The 17,719-nt window shown below is 42.0% G+C and overlaps 1 protein-coding gene across 5 annotated transcripts in view; it reads left to right on the top strand.

Moving 5' to 3' along the window:
* Positions 1 to 749: 749 nt before the first annotated feature.
* abr (ABR activator of RhoGEF and GTPase) overlaps positions 750 to 17,719 on the top strand; it is a 46,858-nt gene continuing 29,888 nt past the window's right edge. The window contains exons 1-2 of one of the 5 annotated variants that reach the window (XM_077591987.1): positions 750 to 1,677; positions 14,487 to 14,668. In XM_077591987.1, coding sequence (XP_077448113.1) covers positions 942 to 1,677; positions 14,487 to 14,668 — 918 coding nt within the window. In that variant the 5' untranslated portion in view covers positions 750 to 941. Of the gene's footprint in view, positions 1,678 to 8,120; positions 8,470 to 12,681; positions 12,775 to 14,486; positions 14,669 to 16,715; positions 16,885 to 17,719 lie in introns of those variants that run through there. The other 4 variants (XM_077591988.1, XM_077591991.1, XM_077591989.1 and 1 more) reach the window with 4 other exon arrangements.

Below are 17,719 nucleotides of genomic sequence, written 5' to 3'. Positions count from 1 at the left end.
ACTATTGTTAAAATGCTATAAATACATTTATCTTTGTTTTGCAGTTTGTACCTGTCATTGTTTCTACCCCAATACTACATACTGTCAGCCCTCCGACTTCAAATAGATTGGACGTCTAGCGTTGTCAATGGTAAGCAATGTGTTTATAAATTTTCAGGTGAAGACAATGGAAATTTATTTTGAAATTATCCATAAAACCATCACGAATCCCCCAGAATAATATTTTTTATTATTTAAGTAATGTAAAGCACGTGTTATTACTTTGAGTACACTAACTCGTGTATTTTTTAGGTTAGTAGTTGACGTTTGAAAAACTTGTCATGCCAAAAACAAAACATGTTGCTTTCAAGATAACTGGGACTTTCAAAATCTACACACAGAATTCGAGAAGGCCGAGCGATTAATAACCAGGTCATTTTCTATTTTGTTTATTTTGAATAACATATTCATGCCATGCATCTCCTGTATCTGTATTCGGTGCTTTGAGTAATAATCATGGAACATAAACCTACGTCGCTGGTTCTTTTTTTGTTTTTAATCAGGGACCAGTGAACAATGAGTATTTGACAGATTATTGCAAGAATCATTTTAATACTTGAGTAAGCAATCACTATGATGATCAAATAAAATGACTACTGTGCACCTGATGCTATATTTCCTCGTTACAGTAGACCAGATTTGTGAGGCGTTAAGTTCCTAAAGGCAACACGGCCGTTCCAGGAAGTGCTGAAACTTTTTTTTTACCACGACATTAAACTATATCCGCACACCAGGTGCACGCCTTCCTCTGTCATTTGCCTCATGTGAATGTTTGAAGATGGGCGTTAAATGGTCGTTTTTACACTGACGGACTGCAATTTTGACTTCGATCGTTGGGTGAGAACATTGGGGGAGACATTTTGGCATCGTTAACCGCTTTCGATCGAGACGGGACCAACGCGATGTGGGAACAGGAGGAATTTGCGAAACACTGGCGCAACGAATTCCCCGACGGAAAAGTCCCCCAAATGAACTTGAATTCGATCGAGGACATCGAGTCGCAGCTGGAGGCTTCCAAAGTCAACCTGAAGCGGTTGCAGAAGGCTCTCTCGGAGGAGAAATTCAAGGTGATCTACCTGCAGACAACCATGGCCCGACAGCGGAAGAACGACGTCGAAAGTTGCCAGGGCAGGGACGTCAACTTTAACGCCGACATAAAGAGTACATCCCAGCGACGGGGCGACGGTTGCGAGGTTAAAAGAAGCCAAATGTCCGACGCGCTCCAACCGACCGCGAACGCGACCAGTTCCTTCAGCCGGGAGCGGAGCAAATTCAGCGGCAGGGCCGGTAAACCCGTCCCCATCCCCGTTCCACCTCCCAAGCCCAGCCGACTCGCTCCAACCAAACCCAATGATGACAACAGCGACCGTGAGTACGAGGATTTGGAGCTGAACGAGAATTTTGTCAGAGATAACCTGTTGGTACCCAAGGCCGGCAGCAGGGACAACCAGAAGATGCTCAGCATCCATCATCCGGAAGCCAGGCGGCCTTTCCGCCTGAGTAGAGACTTGGATTCCGGGGACGACAGTCGGATGTCGCCTACGCTTCTCCGCGTTGGACGTGGATCGGGCTGCAGCACCCCCGATAGGAGGAGTGATGGCTACCTCAGTTCAGATCATGACGACTCTTCCTCTGCAGGTACTTTATATTGAGTTGGGGTGGGAACAACAAGGCTCATAATAATGATTATCTTGCTATATGGTGATACAACAATGATCATAACAAGGGTCAGGAAATTCATCTACTATAAAAGTTTTGAACAGAAAAGCAAGCTATTTCCAAACAAAAAAAAACAGTTATTTTTTTCTCTGGATCTGTCTAAAACGTTAGTCTTCTTCACAGTATGAGAATATTTCAGGGCAATATTGCTGTAAATAAATACAGCAACACTATAAACAAATGAGTGTCTTTGCCTTCCATTGAAAATGATGGACGTCCAATTCATTTAAGCTGGGAGGATGGCATTTGAGGTTCATGTTTGAGGGCCATTGATGGCACCAAAGAGTTAAACCAAGGGCCTATGAAGGGCTAAAAAGAGGATTCATCTTGGCCAGAGGAGTCAAACATTTTCTTGAGTTTCCATTTTTACTTCCTCAAGTTGCTTGTCTGCATGTCATGAGTCAAATGCTGCTGACTAGAAAAGCATGTAAATAGAATTTGAGGAAGCCTTTTAGGTACAGTGTTTATTCTGATACACGGCAACAGCATGGAACTAATTTAAGTAATGTTTGACCAAGATATGATGGCATTTATTCAACATCCAAGTGAATATGCAGTAATCTAGTACTAAAAGAAAAAAATCATATTTTTTCAAAAACGTGTTATCAGTACAGTATCACATAGGCCGATGCTACGCAGCTACAATTGGGACTCAAATAATGTTAAGAGTGCAAAATATTTTTTTAAAAATTTATACATATTTAAGGTGATGATAAATGCTATGCAGCAAATGGCACAGCTAAATTCCAGTTAAAACTAAAACAATGTCAATATTGTTTACCCAGTTTGAGTGTTTGTTTCTCATTGTTATTAGAAGTCAAGGCATTTTTACAGACTCTCGACAATGACTACAGACTGTCTTATTCTGTGCTGTGACATCTGGATGAATCATTAGAACGCCTCAGTGCTTGAGGAAGACAATAGGAGGTGTGGAAAAGTGCAGGAATAGTCAGCGGCATTTAACGGTCTGTGCGCACTTGGCCTCGGAGCAATAGCAGATGTCAGACCGCTGGTCACCGAGCAACAGCGCCCGAGCCCACGCCGTGCTTCTCCTTCGCGTCGGCGCATCTGCGCAGAACACGTTCGCTCGGCCGACGTCATTCGTCAACTCATGCGTGCCCTAGACTTAAGGAAAGTCATCTCTCTTTAGAGTGCCTAAATTTTTAGATGATGATTCACGACACAGATTGATTCCGATAGGATTGATCATCCAACTTCACTTATCGTACTGGGAGTGTACGGGGACGGGCATTGTTCAGTAGCCCCACTCTGAATAATGTCGTCTGGCCAAATCAGTCAAAAAGTCGCAATGCTTCAAAAATCTACAGTATTTGAATGCGTCTTGGAAAATAAAGAAATTCTTTGCAGGTAGCACATTTCTTCTCTCTATGGCTGGACTCTTCTCTCACATAAGTGAAACTTGTTCAGGCATGTCGTAGACTGCAATTGCAACTAAGGAACAGGGAGAGCAACAATGTGCAGCGCAAATGGCAGCCCACTGTGTTGACTTGGAGTGCGGGTTATGGCAGCTTTTATAATGTTGAGCTTTGAGGGTCTGAAAATGGTGATTTTAAGGAGTTTTCTTTTGAATTGTGTGTTCACGGCGTGCGTTGTTGAAGTCTTTTGAATGTTCATTTGTTAGTTGTGCAGGAAGGGAGACAGGATGGTTCAGTGGTGACGCAGTGACGTGGCCTTTGCAGCATTACAGTATTGCTTGTCTACAAAGTGTTTGAGTCAGTGCACAAAAGTGTGAATTGCATGCTGCTACACCAATTAAAACTAAGCATGCTGCCATGGTTATGGCTCAATGCGCTGAATGGGTTATTGTCAGAACAGGTGTATTTTTTGTTCTTTTCTTTTCTTAAATAATAAGAGTAAACAGTTGTGATTTGCATGGTTTAATTAGAACTTTAGTGGCTCAGCAGAAACCAAAGACCATTTGATGACACACTGCTCCCATGTAGCTGGCTGGCTGACATACTGCAAGAGTTCATTTTGCTGGGCTTAACAAATGGCCTGATTCCATCTCTTGTTTTTCTATGGACAGTTTAGTTAGGCACACTTGCACTAATATAATTTTTTTTTCAAGTCAACTTGTAGTAAGAGTGAAAGAGTTGCCCGATAGCATCTTCCTGATTTCCTGTCAGTTGACTGATTCACACTCAGTCATTTCCTTGCCTCATGACCAAACCCTTTTAATGTTGCTCGTCTTTACCTCCAGTTAATGTATTGCAGAATAGACAATGTCAGTTATATTCTTATTTTGCTAGCAAGTAAATAGAATGTATTATCATCTATGATCATCACTGCAAGATCTTGCTTGGTGAAACAAAATATGAACTTGTGTATTATACACAGTTAATTCATTCTTATCACATCTGCATTTCGGTTCAACCCATTTCAGGACATGAATTTCTGGAACGACTTTGTCACGGTGGTTGCCGGTGTGGAAAATGTTTTTTTTATTGGCTCGATGAATCAACACCTCCATGACAGGAGAAGTGACATTATGGGCTGTGCGGTACAGCCGCTTATTTAAAGTGGCCTTGTAGCTCCGACCAGGCAGTGAGTCATGTCATGGGTGAAGAAACAGTGTTATTATTAGAACCAAAGGGTGGATCTGTATACCACTTTGCTCATTTCCCAAATTTTCCCAAAAAAGCAACATCCGTCATGCACTTTTTTTGGGTGGGGAATGAGCATTTTATGTCTAAAAGATGCTTGTTTTGATCACACACACACACACACCTCATATTCTTCATCGAACTATTAACTCTTTCAGTACTATTGACGATGAGAGTGAATTTGAAATCAGAACTGGGACTTTCGTAAAATAACGAATCAGCATAGTGTAATGATGTGCATTTTTAAAATCAATAATCCAATTTTAGTTACTGAAAAAAATCCTTGACAGACCACCTGTATTAGCAGAACCTAGACACTAGAGTGCAGTGGTATACTAGGTTCACTATGTCTATTCCTGTACAGTTTTTGGACATATTTGCCTCCTACTTATCCATAAAGAAAAAACATTGAGTCAGATTTCATACACCTAATGATTCACTGTTAAAATACATAACCATAAGTGAGCATCCTCCAGTGAGTGTTTTCTAACTGTTACAAAGTGTTTTGGCATGTGTCACTATTAGAAAGCAGGAAATACAGGTTTCCTATGTTACACATGATTTATTAGACACAACATGTGTTTTACACTGCCTAACAATCATAGTGTGATGTAGGTCATTTCAAAGTTGACTATAAGAGAACAAAAATAATTCACTAAATAATTCCCCTTATAGAACGGCCCCACCCCACCAGTCATCACCAGGCAGTGTTGTTCAGCATAATTGGGTGATAAGGGATTTGGGGGGTGTGGGGGTCGGTCTTTTTAAGTATAAATCAGGTATGAGAGAATCCCGTCTACCATAACACGTTTGATGCACGCGTGCACTCAAAAGTAGGCACAGGTGCAGCAATGGAGATGCGCTACTGTAATTGTCCGAGCAACAACAAAGCAGGAAGACAAATGACTCATTTGTGCACTTCAAAAATAATCCCAAGGGCCATTTTTGTACTTTTGCACATAATAAAAACAACAGGTAGCAGACGGTAACAAAAAAAACACCCTTGATGATTGCTTGAGCTCTCATTTTAACAAGCATTCATCACTAATGCACTCGCAGCTTTTTAATAATGGATTGTCATTGCTGGTCTCTCCTGCCCCCATTTTCCCCGCTGCTAAAACAAAGAGACATGGGTGAAGACGAGATACGTACTACCAGTCAGCCATCTCGCAAATACTACTAATAATATTGATATAGCATTTATATTGTCGGTATAGTCATCTGTTATGTTGCCTTGTACAATAATATTCCAAATTTTCATCACTAAATTTAGCCTGTTGTATCATTTTGAACTTTTACCCTTCACAATAAGATACTCTTGCACTTTGTGGCCAGATGACAAGCACATAGAAGTTGATAATTCAGTTAAAAATGACCTGACACGTTTTTAAAGATGCAATTGCATGGCAAAATTCCATAACAATTTTTTTTTCAAGCCAATTTCTCATGAGTGTTCTATCATTATCTTCTTATTTTTTTAAGTTTTGCGCTTTCTCATTCTCGAAAAAACTGCACACCTCTATTGAAGCGTGCCCCCAATCGGCCTTAACACAATCGTATCCGTCCGTCACATAGGAAGACCTTTCAAGAGTGCAGTGGGGGGATGGAAATGTCGTGCAGAACAGGAATTTTACATTTGTACTCTAGAATCTAGCTTTCCTTTTCGGTTCGTATTTGAAGCTAAAAGGAGCAGGTGGCGGACGCAGACTGCAGCAAATGTGGGCTGGTGACTGGAAAATTAGTGCTATTAACAGACACCATTTGGCCCCGAGGGGAAAAGAGGGAAAATATTGGGGAAGCCTCGCATGGCTGAATGGGCTTTTGGGGGCGAGTGTGGGGGGGTAGTGGGGAACATGTAGGTGGGAGGATGTGCCATGGGGCTTTGATTGGCTGGTTAGTTGCCGTGTGGCCTAATTACACAGGCATACATATATTAGACTCTTTGTAGTCTATACATGACCGTCATCTTTTGAAATGCTCCGTTCAAACCAGCGGCAATTTGTGATCCCCATGTTTTTTATTGTCAATAATGTGGAAGAAAAAAAAGCATTAGAGCAAAGCACCTGTTCTCTTTTAAGGTCTGTGCATGGAAACTAGGCTCAAAATGTTTGAAATTAAACCTTCACGATGAAGACTGATTGATTGCAAATAGTCATATTTGGCAGGGTTTTTAAGTTTTTTCATTTTTAGAATACATTTCAAATGTTTGTGAATGACTCCACTGCACACGTCTTTTAACCTTTGGCCAATTTTGAGGTCGTCCAAGAAGAATGAAACTATCACATTGTTGTTTATGGAATGTGTTCCTTTGTATTCATTTCATTTGTAGTGCTTTTTAGCTTATTCTGCTGTTTGCGGTCAAGTCAGTATTACAAATGAGAATCTGTTGTCAGTTGTACACATGCACAGAGAAAGTGGGGAAGTGGTGCCTAACGTTGACCCTTGTTGACCCTCATTGTTCTAAAAAGACTCACTTTATGAGTGGATCTGAAAAGACTTGAACTTGTGTGCATCATTAAGGACTTGAGTGCCTTTATCCACTTTTAAGATAAAGCATGTGTACAGTAGGCAAATGTATTTTTGATGAAACGCCGCTCTGCTGTTTGCCTCCCTCGTCCGTCTGTGTGGCTTTTACTTTTGGTGAATCCGTGTGTGGGTATTCGCCATTAAATATGCTCATGTATTCTCTCTCCATTATGAGGCATAAATATGTATTCCGAATGCCTTGGCAGGGTTGCATTACTTCACTGGTGTGTGCGTTTTGTGCAGCTGGCTCAGCAAACAAAGAGTGATGCTTGAGGTGGGGCCTCTCGGGGAGGGGGGTCCTCTTGTCAGCCTTTGTGTCCTAATTGAAGTTTTTAAAGGAGGTTGACGGGGGAGGACGGATGTTTGTGTGACCTGGCAGGGGGTTCCAAGTGGGGCTTTCATAACGGGCTTTGTTGCCGATAGTGCTTGTCAAAATAAAGATCGGAATAATTAGGGATCGCAGTATTGCATGCCATTAAAGACTTTGGATTTTATTAGTCTGGAGGAATTTTGCCAAGGTGAATAAAGTACAATGTAGGGACATAATTGCAGTTCAAATTTACTTTCATATTCTCTCTTTGAATGCTGTCAATAGAATTGTTTTACACCATTTTTACATGTTTATAGCGATGACTTTTAGGAAGTCACCCACTTTATTGTGTTATTCAAGAGCCATAGCAAATCAGATAATATCTAAAAAAAACTATTATTAATGCAAACTAGGGGTTTTGAATTGTACATTAAGTCGGCATAATATCATGAATTAGAAATCAATTAATATTGGAAGGAAATGTGTTGTTTGAGATATGAGTGTGGATCATTTGCGTTGCTATTTTCAATTGTCTTGAATGCATTACTCATGTATTGGAGGAGCCAAGTGGATAACTATTGCGATGTGGTGGGAGCATCTTGATGCCGATTGGTGAAACTACTATGGCATGTGAATTCCTAAATTGCAGCAAGTCGGTGCAAATGGCGACAGTTAGATCGTCATGTCATACAGCCCTGCTAGGTGATTATTTAATGAGAAAATCAAAATACATGAGCTCAAAACTAAGCCTTTTTGTTTGTACAGATGACAGAAAGCACTTCAAATGCAAGAACACCTCCTCTGGTTGGAGATGGAGAGAGCAAGGGGTGGGGTGGGGGTTTGGTTGGGAGAGCGAGCAAGCCAGAAAGAGAGAGAGAGAGAGAGAGGGAGTGCTTCTCTCTTCCCCTAGCAACGCTCGGCTTTGGTCGTTTCCAGCCTGTTGTTTTCGTTCACCGTCTCCAGCGCTCTCCTTCACTCCATTGGATCGCTGGCCCGTCTGCCCGTCGGACCCCCAGGGTGTCTCTTGACATTTCGTCCAAATTCCTCTTTCAGCCCTTTTGCTCCGAGATGAAAGCTTTATCGCGAGGGTAAGATCGTGGAAGAGAGGCACGGCGCGCAGCCGCAACTTCGAGCGGGGCGGACCAACAAGGACTGATTTTTGAGGAAGGTAGAATAATAAAGGAAGATGGAGCCCCTCAGCGCCCGTGGCCTGCCTCGACTATCCTGGATCGACACCCTGTATAGCAGTAGGTACCCGTCTTTTTTTTGTTTTGCCCAGCATTGCATCACTTCCTGTTCATTTGGGTAGGCGGCTGGTTTTGGTTTTGGCTTTGGCGACGTCCAGTTACTGCGAATGACTGTAGTTGTCCATAAGAACCCGGGCTGACCCCATTCGGCGGCAGCGAGGGGTGACGTCTCATTGCCGCTGGCATTTTGCTCCCAAAAGCAAGGCACAGGCACAAGGCTAATGTTGAATTTTTAATCCATCCTTGCGTTTCCTGCTGTCTAACATGCTCTTGAGTACACTTGGCCACTTAGTGATTTCACATCAGGAGTGACCACTAATTTCCTCTGATGGACTTTGAACTCTTGAATAACTTTAGGAAGTTGTTATCAGCCAGCAACGGCGCTAAATGATATGAAGGTCCTTTAAGTCTAAATGAAAATTATTTTAAAAAATTTAGATAGATCTGGATGTGGATTGCCTGACGACATTCCTGCGCCTCGTCAGATTGTCTAGGCTTCAGCACCCCCGTGAGCATCATGATTAAAAGAGGTTGTGGATACTCCAAATGAGATGGAGTGAGATCTAAGCTACAGTATGCGCTCCTTTGCTCCCAGCCTTTATGCAAAAATATGCAAATTTTGAGCAGATTTGTTTTCCTCGCATTTCTTTTGTCTTTTTTTTTCAATAATTCACCACTCAAAATTCGTAATCCTCGACTTGAATGTGTCCGTGGCCTTGATTCCCCTCATCTGTAACGGCTTTTCTTGGATCATTTGAATATTTCGCTGTATTTTTACGGACGCCATTCACAATACTGCTATACTTGATCTCAAAGTCATTTTTCGTAAATATTTGTCAGATGCTGCCAAACCGCTGTTCCTTGTCAGCAATCCATTATCTGTGATAAACGTCACCAACTTCACTGACATTGACCCAGTCCTAGATCTGTCTCCAAGTATTTAATGTAGTGTAGTAGCTGTTTGACGCTCACGTGACCTGCAAACGCAAACTAAAAGGATGCTGAAAAGCAGATAACATTTCCTGTATCCGGCCCCGTAAAATCGATTTGGGACAAACGTCCCACCTCTGCCAGGTAATTCCCGCCTCAGTCTTTTTAATACTCTAGCGATGCTCTTGATTTCCATCCTTAGCCCTACTAATGTAATCCATCATAGGTGTGTGGTTCCCAAGTTAAAACTTGGTAAACCAATGCCACAATTTTAGTAGTTTTCAGTTCCTTCTTCTCACTAAACAAGCAACCTCAATATTCGGATTAATCGATGATGCAAATCTGTGCAGTTGCCGCAGGAACCGAGATTCAAGTTATCCTCACACACATGCGCACACACTGACGTATTTACGTGTGTGTGTGTGTGTGTGTGTGTGTGTGTGTTAGTTTCTTTTTCATCCCAACGCAGAGTTATGTAATACAGCATAATCTCTACTGCTTCTGCCATGCTAGGCTTTTCTGCTTTGTCTTGAATCATCTTCCTCGCTCCTATCCGAGCTGCTACGATGTCCTTGCTTATATAATCCATTTCATGTCTAATTATTCCACAACGGTGAAAGCAAATTTTGGGCTATATTGTGCATTAAATGCTCAATTCTGTGTTTTCTTTTAGACCCACGTGAATTAACCTGATTTTGGCAAATAGAGCAAACAAACAGACTTGATTAGTATTTTTCTTTTCTTTATGAAAAACAAAAACAAAACAATGTAATTACATTCTGCTGCCACTTTAGGATGTTGCTAGGATTATTGCTCCCTTATGAATAGTTTACATTTTTTTTCATTATGCATGTAGGGGTTCAGGTTGAGGCTGTGGAATAATAAAACGGTTAGATGTACATCCTCAAAGACACAAAGCTCCACTAAAATAATATACAGTGTATACGCGTTATTGTGGGGAATAGGAAGTACAATATGCAGAAAAATTGCATTTAAAAATAAAAAGCCTTATCAGAATGATAGACAGATGTGGAGCAAAGTCACAAGTCATTAGGCTGCTCCATCTTCTGGACTCCCTGCCAAGATGGTGCTCCTCTGAACTAATGCTGTCGGGGTTCATGCAGTGACAACAGTATGAATAATAGATGGTTTACTTGGCTCAGCTGGTTATGTTGTCGTTACCCTTCCATGCAAACACACAGCAAGTAAGGTAGAAACGTCACACAATTGGTTTTTACACCCCTAAAAAGTCCATCAAATGTTTATTTATGTATTTATTTATTTTGAATTGCGATGGCCTCCTTGATGCAATGACCTTTTTTCTCTTAGACTAATGAAAAGGCAAATTGTCATAAGAGGAAATGATTAAGACTCATTGCCAAGTGGTTGATGCCCACCACACACATTGATGACCTGCAGTCAAACCTAGGAAGAAATCGAATTAGGCAAATTGTAAATGCAGAAATAACGCTTTTTGTCAAAAATAAATAAAAACAATAGTTAACTTTTTCAATGTAATTGATGATAAACCCCCAATCCTGTATAATCCAGTCATCCTTTTGCTGTCAATTTGGAAATCGGTTTATCCCTAGCAAACTTCCAATTCATTTAAAGAGCTTGAATTCATCAATAAAACCTGGAATCCTATTTTTAATGCCAAATTTGCTATCGTAAATTCCGTGTGCGGTCGATTGGTCGCCGGTCTTTTGGTCTCCGTCTTTTGGTCGGCGGTCTTTTGGTCGCCCGGACCGCGACAACGGGCGACCAAAAGACCGGCGACAAAACAAGGTAAAACAACATGGTCTACGCATCAATAAAAGCCAACAATGGCCATGAGCAGCTTCACTGAGCCGACGTGTGAGTGTATAAGAGTTTGTATATACATGCGTTGTCCCTTTTAAGAAGCGACGTCAGTCAGGGTCTTAACAAGTTCTCCAACAAAAAAACAATAAAAGTCCGGGAAATTTGGAGCTTTTCTTTAGCCTAATAATTACTAGGGCATTAAGTATGACTAAATAGTAATTTGCAGTTTGTATTTAGGGAATTTGAGCAACGATTTAAATGGTAATTATCAATAACCTTCCGTGCGACCAAAAGACCGGCGACCAAAAGACCGGCGACTAATAGACCGTGTACCGTAAATTCTTGATGTGTCTCTCAGTTATGTTTTTATTGTTTTGGCATCTTCACTTGGGTAATGCTTTGGAAATCCTTTGTTAATCTTGATGTTGGAGGGCGTGCCTTGTGAACACAATGCCCCCAAGGAGTGAGTGCCATGCTCTAAATGTGTGTGTGTGTGTGTGTGTGTGTTGTCAGTTCCGTTACTACCTATGGCAGCCATCGTCAGCGGTTATCATCGTAACAACCAACCGTTCACCTTCGCCACCCATGCCACGTTCCCGTCCGCCAATGGCTTCATAGGAGCATCCGCCTCCCGGCCAATGGCACGGCGAACATGTGTACATGCTCCCGGAAGGCAGGCGCCCTGATTAAGCATTCGGGGTAGTCGAGCGGAATGAAGATGAGGGGGAAAAAAATGCGGGCGAAAAGGGGGCAAGAAACAGGCCGAGAGAGACGGAGTCATTATAAGTTGAAAGGCCTGATGGATGCACTGATGCAACAACCAGACGGTCCCGAGTGAACAAATGCATACGTACACGCTAGCTCATTTGTTACCGTAGACAGATAGTTAGAAGTACTTGTGAGTCGCGGGAATAAATCTCGCTCGGAAACAGAACTTGGCACGGCGAAATCTTTCCGCGTCACATTAAAGATGGATGGCCTCGCGGAATCTCGGTCTTTTCTTCGCAGTGGTTCGCTTGTCCGTCTTGCAGGGGTCCGACCTAATATTCCTCCGACAAGTGATTCCAAGCGACGACAGTGCTTTTTCCCAGGATGCGTTTTGTGATGAATGGTGTCATTATGTCAGGATGTTTTCCCTGGCCTCCTCTTCATTTGTAATTCACCACTTAACCTCGTTCCTCGTCGATGGAACACGCTCAAAATCAATGTCGCCATATATTTGCATCCGAGAACTCTCTGGTCTAGTCTACTAACAAACTAACACCAGAGGACAAAACCATTTTTTACTGGGATGAGTGGAATTGAGTATTTTGCGCCATCAATGGTAGCCAATGTTCATTATGAAATAACTTTAAAGGCAGCAGTCGTTACTGTGTTTCCTTTGTTTCAGAGGTCAAAGTGGTAAAAAGACAAAGACAGTCCTTTTTTAATTTTTTTTTTAAGGAAGTCTGCTTCATCCATAACATCACTGGCAGCCAACTCGTTAAAACTCGGTCCTGAAACATTATCAGAAATTTAAGAAATAAAATCGACCAAACAACATTGACAGGCTAAAGAAGAATTGTCATCATTATGGGTAAGAAATGCAAAACCAAGAGAACACCGCAACACATAAAGTAGGCCACAAGGGCAACAACAAATCAAATAAAAACACATGAGATAGTCCATCAAAAGGCTGCCTTGACAACAATACATAAAAAAATAAGCATTGGACGATAATAGGCCCCACTGGTGGCAAATTCTAAAATGACACACGTGGGTAGTCAAGAGTAAAAAGTAGAACACTGCTAATTCACAATAGGATTGTATAGTACACTAATGCAAGGCAATTCGTGTGTTTTGGTGCATTGAAAAGCAGTTTATTCAGACCAACGACCAACTTCCTTGGACAAAGTATGATGATGTATCACCTTTTGCTCGATCTATACTGAGTATGTTCCAAGTTTTACGCTTGAATTTTAACATCAGCGTTTGGTATCAGATTTCTCCTGCTCGACTTTACATTACGCCACATGGCCTGGTCTTCAGGGTATCATCTTACGTCTAAAGCCTCGCGAACGCCTAGCACTTCTTTACTTCCGTATGGTATTCCATCGCAGCGAGTCAGAGCGCACTAAGCAGTGCAATCAACAATGGCGTTGCCTGCAGGGCTGTCCACAGATGCTTTAATTTCAACAGCTTTACTCTCAATGCAGTTGGAAACCTTTTCCGTGACCACATGAACCAACACAACCGCTATAGTTTTTGGGGTTAATAGAACAGACTGTTTTCAATAATAATAGCTTTCTTACTCTGTTTTAACAGTAGGCGGGCAGAAATGCAAGGTGAGAACTGGAAAGGTTGAATTGTGTTACTATAATGGACCTGAAAGGTGTCTTTTTTTTTAAAGATGAATCTTTCGCACATCCAATTTTTTCTCATCTAAGGAAAAACTGGTTTGTAACGGAGGAGTGTGAGCATTGGGGATTTGGGGGGGGGGGGGGGGGGGGGGGTCTAATTACCTTGTATAGTGACTTGCTGCCATGGGGTTTACGGAGCGCATGGAAGGTTGGGAGGAGCCAATCAGGCGTTATCTGTGTATCTCTAAAGACATATGGCACATCGAGATATCCAGCTGTTGTGTAAATGTCATTCATTGGAGGGGCGAAAGAAAAACACCCTACAGTGTATTTGTTAGTTGGATTTATAGAAGGATTTCTAGACAGCAATTTTAGTGGAAGTTAAGGGAAATTCTTATTCGTTACCATAGCGTCAAATAAAGCGTGCAGGGGTCGCGATGGGCTCTCTTTTCCCCCTGTGCATGGTGCAATCAACAGAACAGAGGTTTTATTTGACTTGAGTATGACAAGTGACTGGTCTAGTGTCAGTGGGTTGTGATGTGTGTCATACAGCTAGATTCTGGACATGTGTCTTGTCCCAATGGAACTCAAAGAGCACACTTTTTGTCTTCAGGGGCAACTGACCGTCAAGGCAGCAGCCGTCCGTGTGAAGATGGCACGTGTGTTGCAGCTTAATATTGACGACACCGTTTACATTTGTGTCATGTAGTATTTTACGAGGATTTTTTAAAACTTTCAAGTCATGTTAATGGGAAGTTCGCCACTTTTTAATCGTGTGAACGCGTGCTCTGCCACTTATTTCGATTTTTCCAGTCATCAACACCAGATTTAATTATGTAAAGTACTTCTTGTTTTTTTTGTATCTAGGACCTGGGATGAAATGATGTTTCTCTGACAATAACCATATATGGATATTCTTTCCGTCACCTTTCTGTTATCTTTCTGACAGACTTTAACTACAACACAGATGGCTACGAGGGGGACGGAACGGAGGATGGCAAGTCTCAAGATGGCTCGGAGACACTGCCCTATATAGATGAATCCCCCACCATGTCTCCCCAGCTGTGCACGCCCCAAGAACCAGACGGTGTAATGGTCTCGCCCACACCACCAGAGGGCCTTCCACCTGGGGTAGGAAAGCCCACACACACACGACATATTATCGTGCAGTAAATATATATCGTTTACTCCTATGGAAGCTGTCAATGGAAATCAATGATTGCCCTTTTGGGGTTAAACCTTTTAAGAAACAAACTAAATTAAGTCAAACAATTTGAGACAGACTCGAGGTCATTGATCGTCGTTATGTTTTTTTGTTTGGTCACAGTGGATTTATTTACTGCAGTTTCAGTCTCCAGTGGGCTGTCAATCGTTTATCTCTCAAGAAAAGCGCCGGCCGAATCTTGACCCCATGTAATTGTTAGCGATTAGCCACATTAACTGTAGTGCCTGTAGCACATTGCAGGTGGCTCTTTCAGATCAGCAGGAAATTACCAGTCGTCCAGATGGAGACTGATGCCACAAGCACCAATTTGCCAGTGGATGTGTAAGCACATTCATGCCAACAAGTTAATTTCCAGTTAACTGATTTAGACATTTTGGAATTTTTTTCTTGTCCATGAATGATAACTAGGGATATTTAAAAAACAAACAAAAAAACACAATTTTAACCACAGTTGAGGCTACAAAGTTGCTCTTTCATATATCCTGCAATTATTTCCTTATAGTGAATACAAATAATGTTTATTCTATTATAATCTGTTTTGTGAGTGTTTAAAATACAATCATCAATATTCATCAAAACAACCCTGAATAAGGTATAGGTCAGAAAATAAATGAATTACAACAACAAAAAAGGAAAATGTAATTGATGATTGGACGTCTATCATTGTCAGTGGTTTAAAAGGGTTAGTAACGGACCGAAAATAAATGAATTACAACAACAACAAAAAGGTAAATGTAATTGATGATTGGACGTCTATCATCGCCTGTGCTTTAAAAGAGTTAGTAACGGACAGATGGATGGGTTATTACGCTCACTGCATGAGATTCTTATTGAAAATGTGCTTCCATCTTGTGGCATCATCTAGTAAGAGCAGGTTTGTGGAATGGCTTCTTTTTTCCAAGTATACATACTATAAAACACTGATAGTGCAAACTAACTTTCACTCCGCCTCTTGTTGTTGTCAAGAAGTTAGCCAAAGTGAATTTATTATTTCAGTCACTTTGTGGAAGCATCATTTTGTACTTCTTCACATCCTTCTCTAATCTTGTTGTTTGTTGAGTCAATGATGATGACAAAGCCTATGTCCGATTATTATTATTATTAATCCTGGCTTGAAGCAAAAGGCTGCAGACTAGTGTGGCCATTTCCAGTCAATTGGGAGATGGAATATTATACTTCTGATAAAGATTCAATGTTAAATTCTTTTACACAACTTCTCAATTCAAACTCCCCTTTGTTTTAAGGGGAGGCATAAATAGCACACGTCCGCAGAACCGAACAAATAACAGATTTTTGCAAGATTGGCTCACGCAAATTGCCTGCAAACAAGGTTTTCGGACCCACAGAAGACTTTGTGTGAAGAGCAATACGTGGATGTCACTTCCTGTAGAGGCTGAGAGCTTCTGGTAAATGATCAGCTTTACTTGAGTAGGTTTTTTTTTAGTTTTCTCCCTTTTCCTTCTTAGCACTTTTAATGAAATGAATGCCTATCATTGCCAACGGCAGGCATGGAGTTAAGTGGAATTAAACGCTGTCCTTGCACATTATCTTCCCTCCCCTCCTCATCTGAGACTCTAAGCAGATCAATAGCGAGATACTATTGGAGTGTGAACGCTTGAGAGGCCAGGGGAGCCAAAATAGAGTCAGGGGGGGAAGGAAGAATGCGGAGGCGAGAGCAACTGTAGTTGCACGATGAGGAAGTGGCTTTTGGCTCCAACAGCAGCAAGAAAGAAGAAACGCTCAAACGAAAGCCCCCCCGTTGCCATGGAGGAAGTCGAGCGCTACGACGGACGGGGTGGCCGTGGAGGGGAGGCAGTCCTCGTCGACCTCCACGGAACAGTGGCACACCAGGAAGCCCGGCAGAGGAAGGGGGTGGGGTTAAGTAGGCGGGCTCACTTGTCTTTCACTCTCGCCATCCGGACGGCTCGCTCGCTCGCTCCGAGTGAAAACGCTGATGTGTCCGGGCAGGCCCCGCTGAAGGCGCAGAAAGAGAAGAGAGGAGAAAAGAAACATGGAGGAGGAAGAGGTCTTGTGCTATCTGGACAGGGTACTGGAGGAGGAGGTCTTTGAATATGGAGATGGGGAACTGGAGCCCATCACTCCGCTGCATAGGCAGTTCAAGGTGAGACAGCTGACTGCAGGAAAAAGGCGCACAAGCTATAGGCTTTCCAGGCCGGTCTCAGTCGTCATTTTGATGCTTTCCACCGATTTGTGCTGCAATGTGGACCTTTGAAACAACCGCACCGCACGCGTGATTAGTCGGAGCTCCTCCCAACTGCTTTTTGAACTCATTGACAGCGAGAGACGTCCAATCCATTTGAAGTGGGAGGATGAAAGCAACCATCCTCCCACTTCAAATGGATGGAACGTCTACTACTGATAGACTCATTGAAAAACAAGTGTCTTCTTCAAAATGTCTCAACTCGGCCACGTACGTCTACTAGGAAACTCTTATGTATTTCTAGCCTTGGCCTGCTTACCACACAGACTCTCTTTGTACAGCTCATGGAAAGTGTTCCCACTTTTGGGGTGGGGGAAAAAAACTTCCTGTCATATCTCATTCTCCTGCCAAATGCTTGTCACCCAAGCAGAGAACTTTGAACAGGGCACCAACATGCCGAGATCTCTTTTAAAGACGTATTTTTGGACGTCTTCTTGACGGGAAATAAGATGAAATTCAACAGCAAAGTTATTCCTTGAACAAATAATCTGACTAAAGGGAATCATTGTATATATGGAATCAGTGTAAAATAATCTAGGACATCGAAGACGATTGTACCGTGTCGAATGTTATGTCAAATGCTGAAACGGAAACATCAGAGCGTTCATGTTTTATTATGAAAAGTATATTGCTATCATTAAGGAGAATGATTAACCTCACACTGCGCAATTCGTTGCCCTTTGCCCCCCATTGTGACTCTTGAGTCGGTTTCCCTTAACGGTCTTTATCAACAATT

Source organism: Stigmatopora argus, chromosome 22 (genome assembly GCF_051989625.1).
Source record: "Stigmatopora argus isolate UIUO_Sarg chromosome 22, RoL_Sarg_1.0, whole genome shotgun sequence".
In the NCBI taxonomy this organism is placed as follows: Eukaryota; Metazoa; Chordata; class Actinopteri; order Syngnathiformes; family Syngnathidae; genus Stigmatopora; species Stigmatopora argus.
The sequence above is the reverse complement of the archived record's forward strand: the minus strand, read 5'-3'. Positions and strand labels throughout refer to the sequence as shown.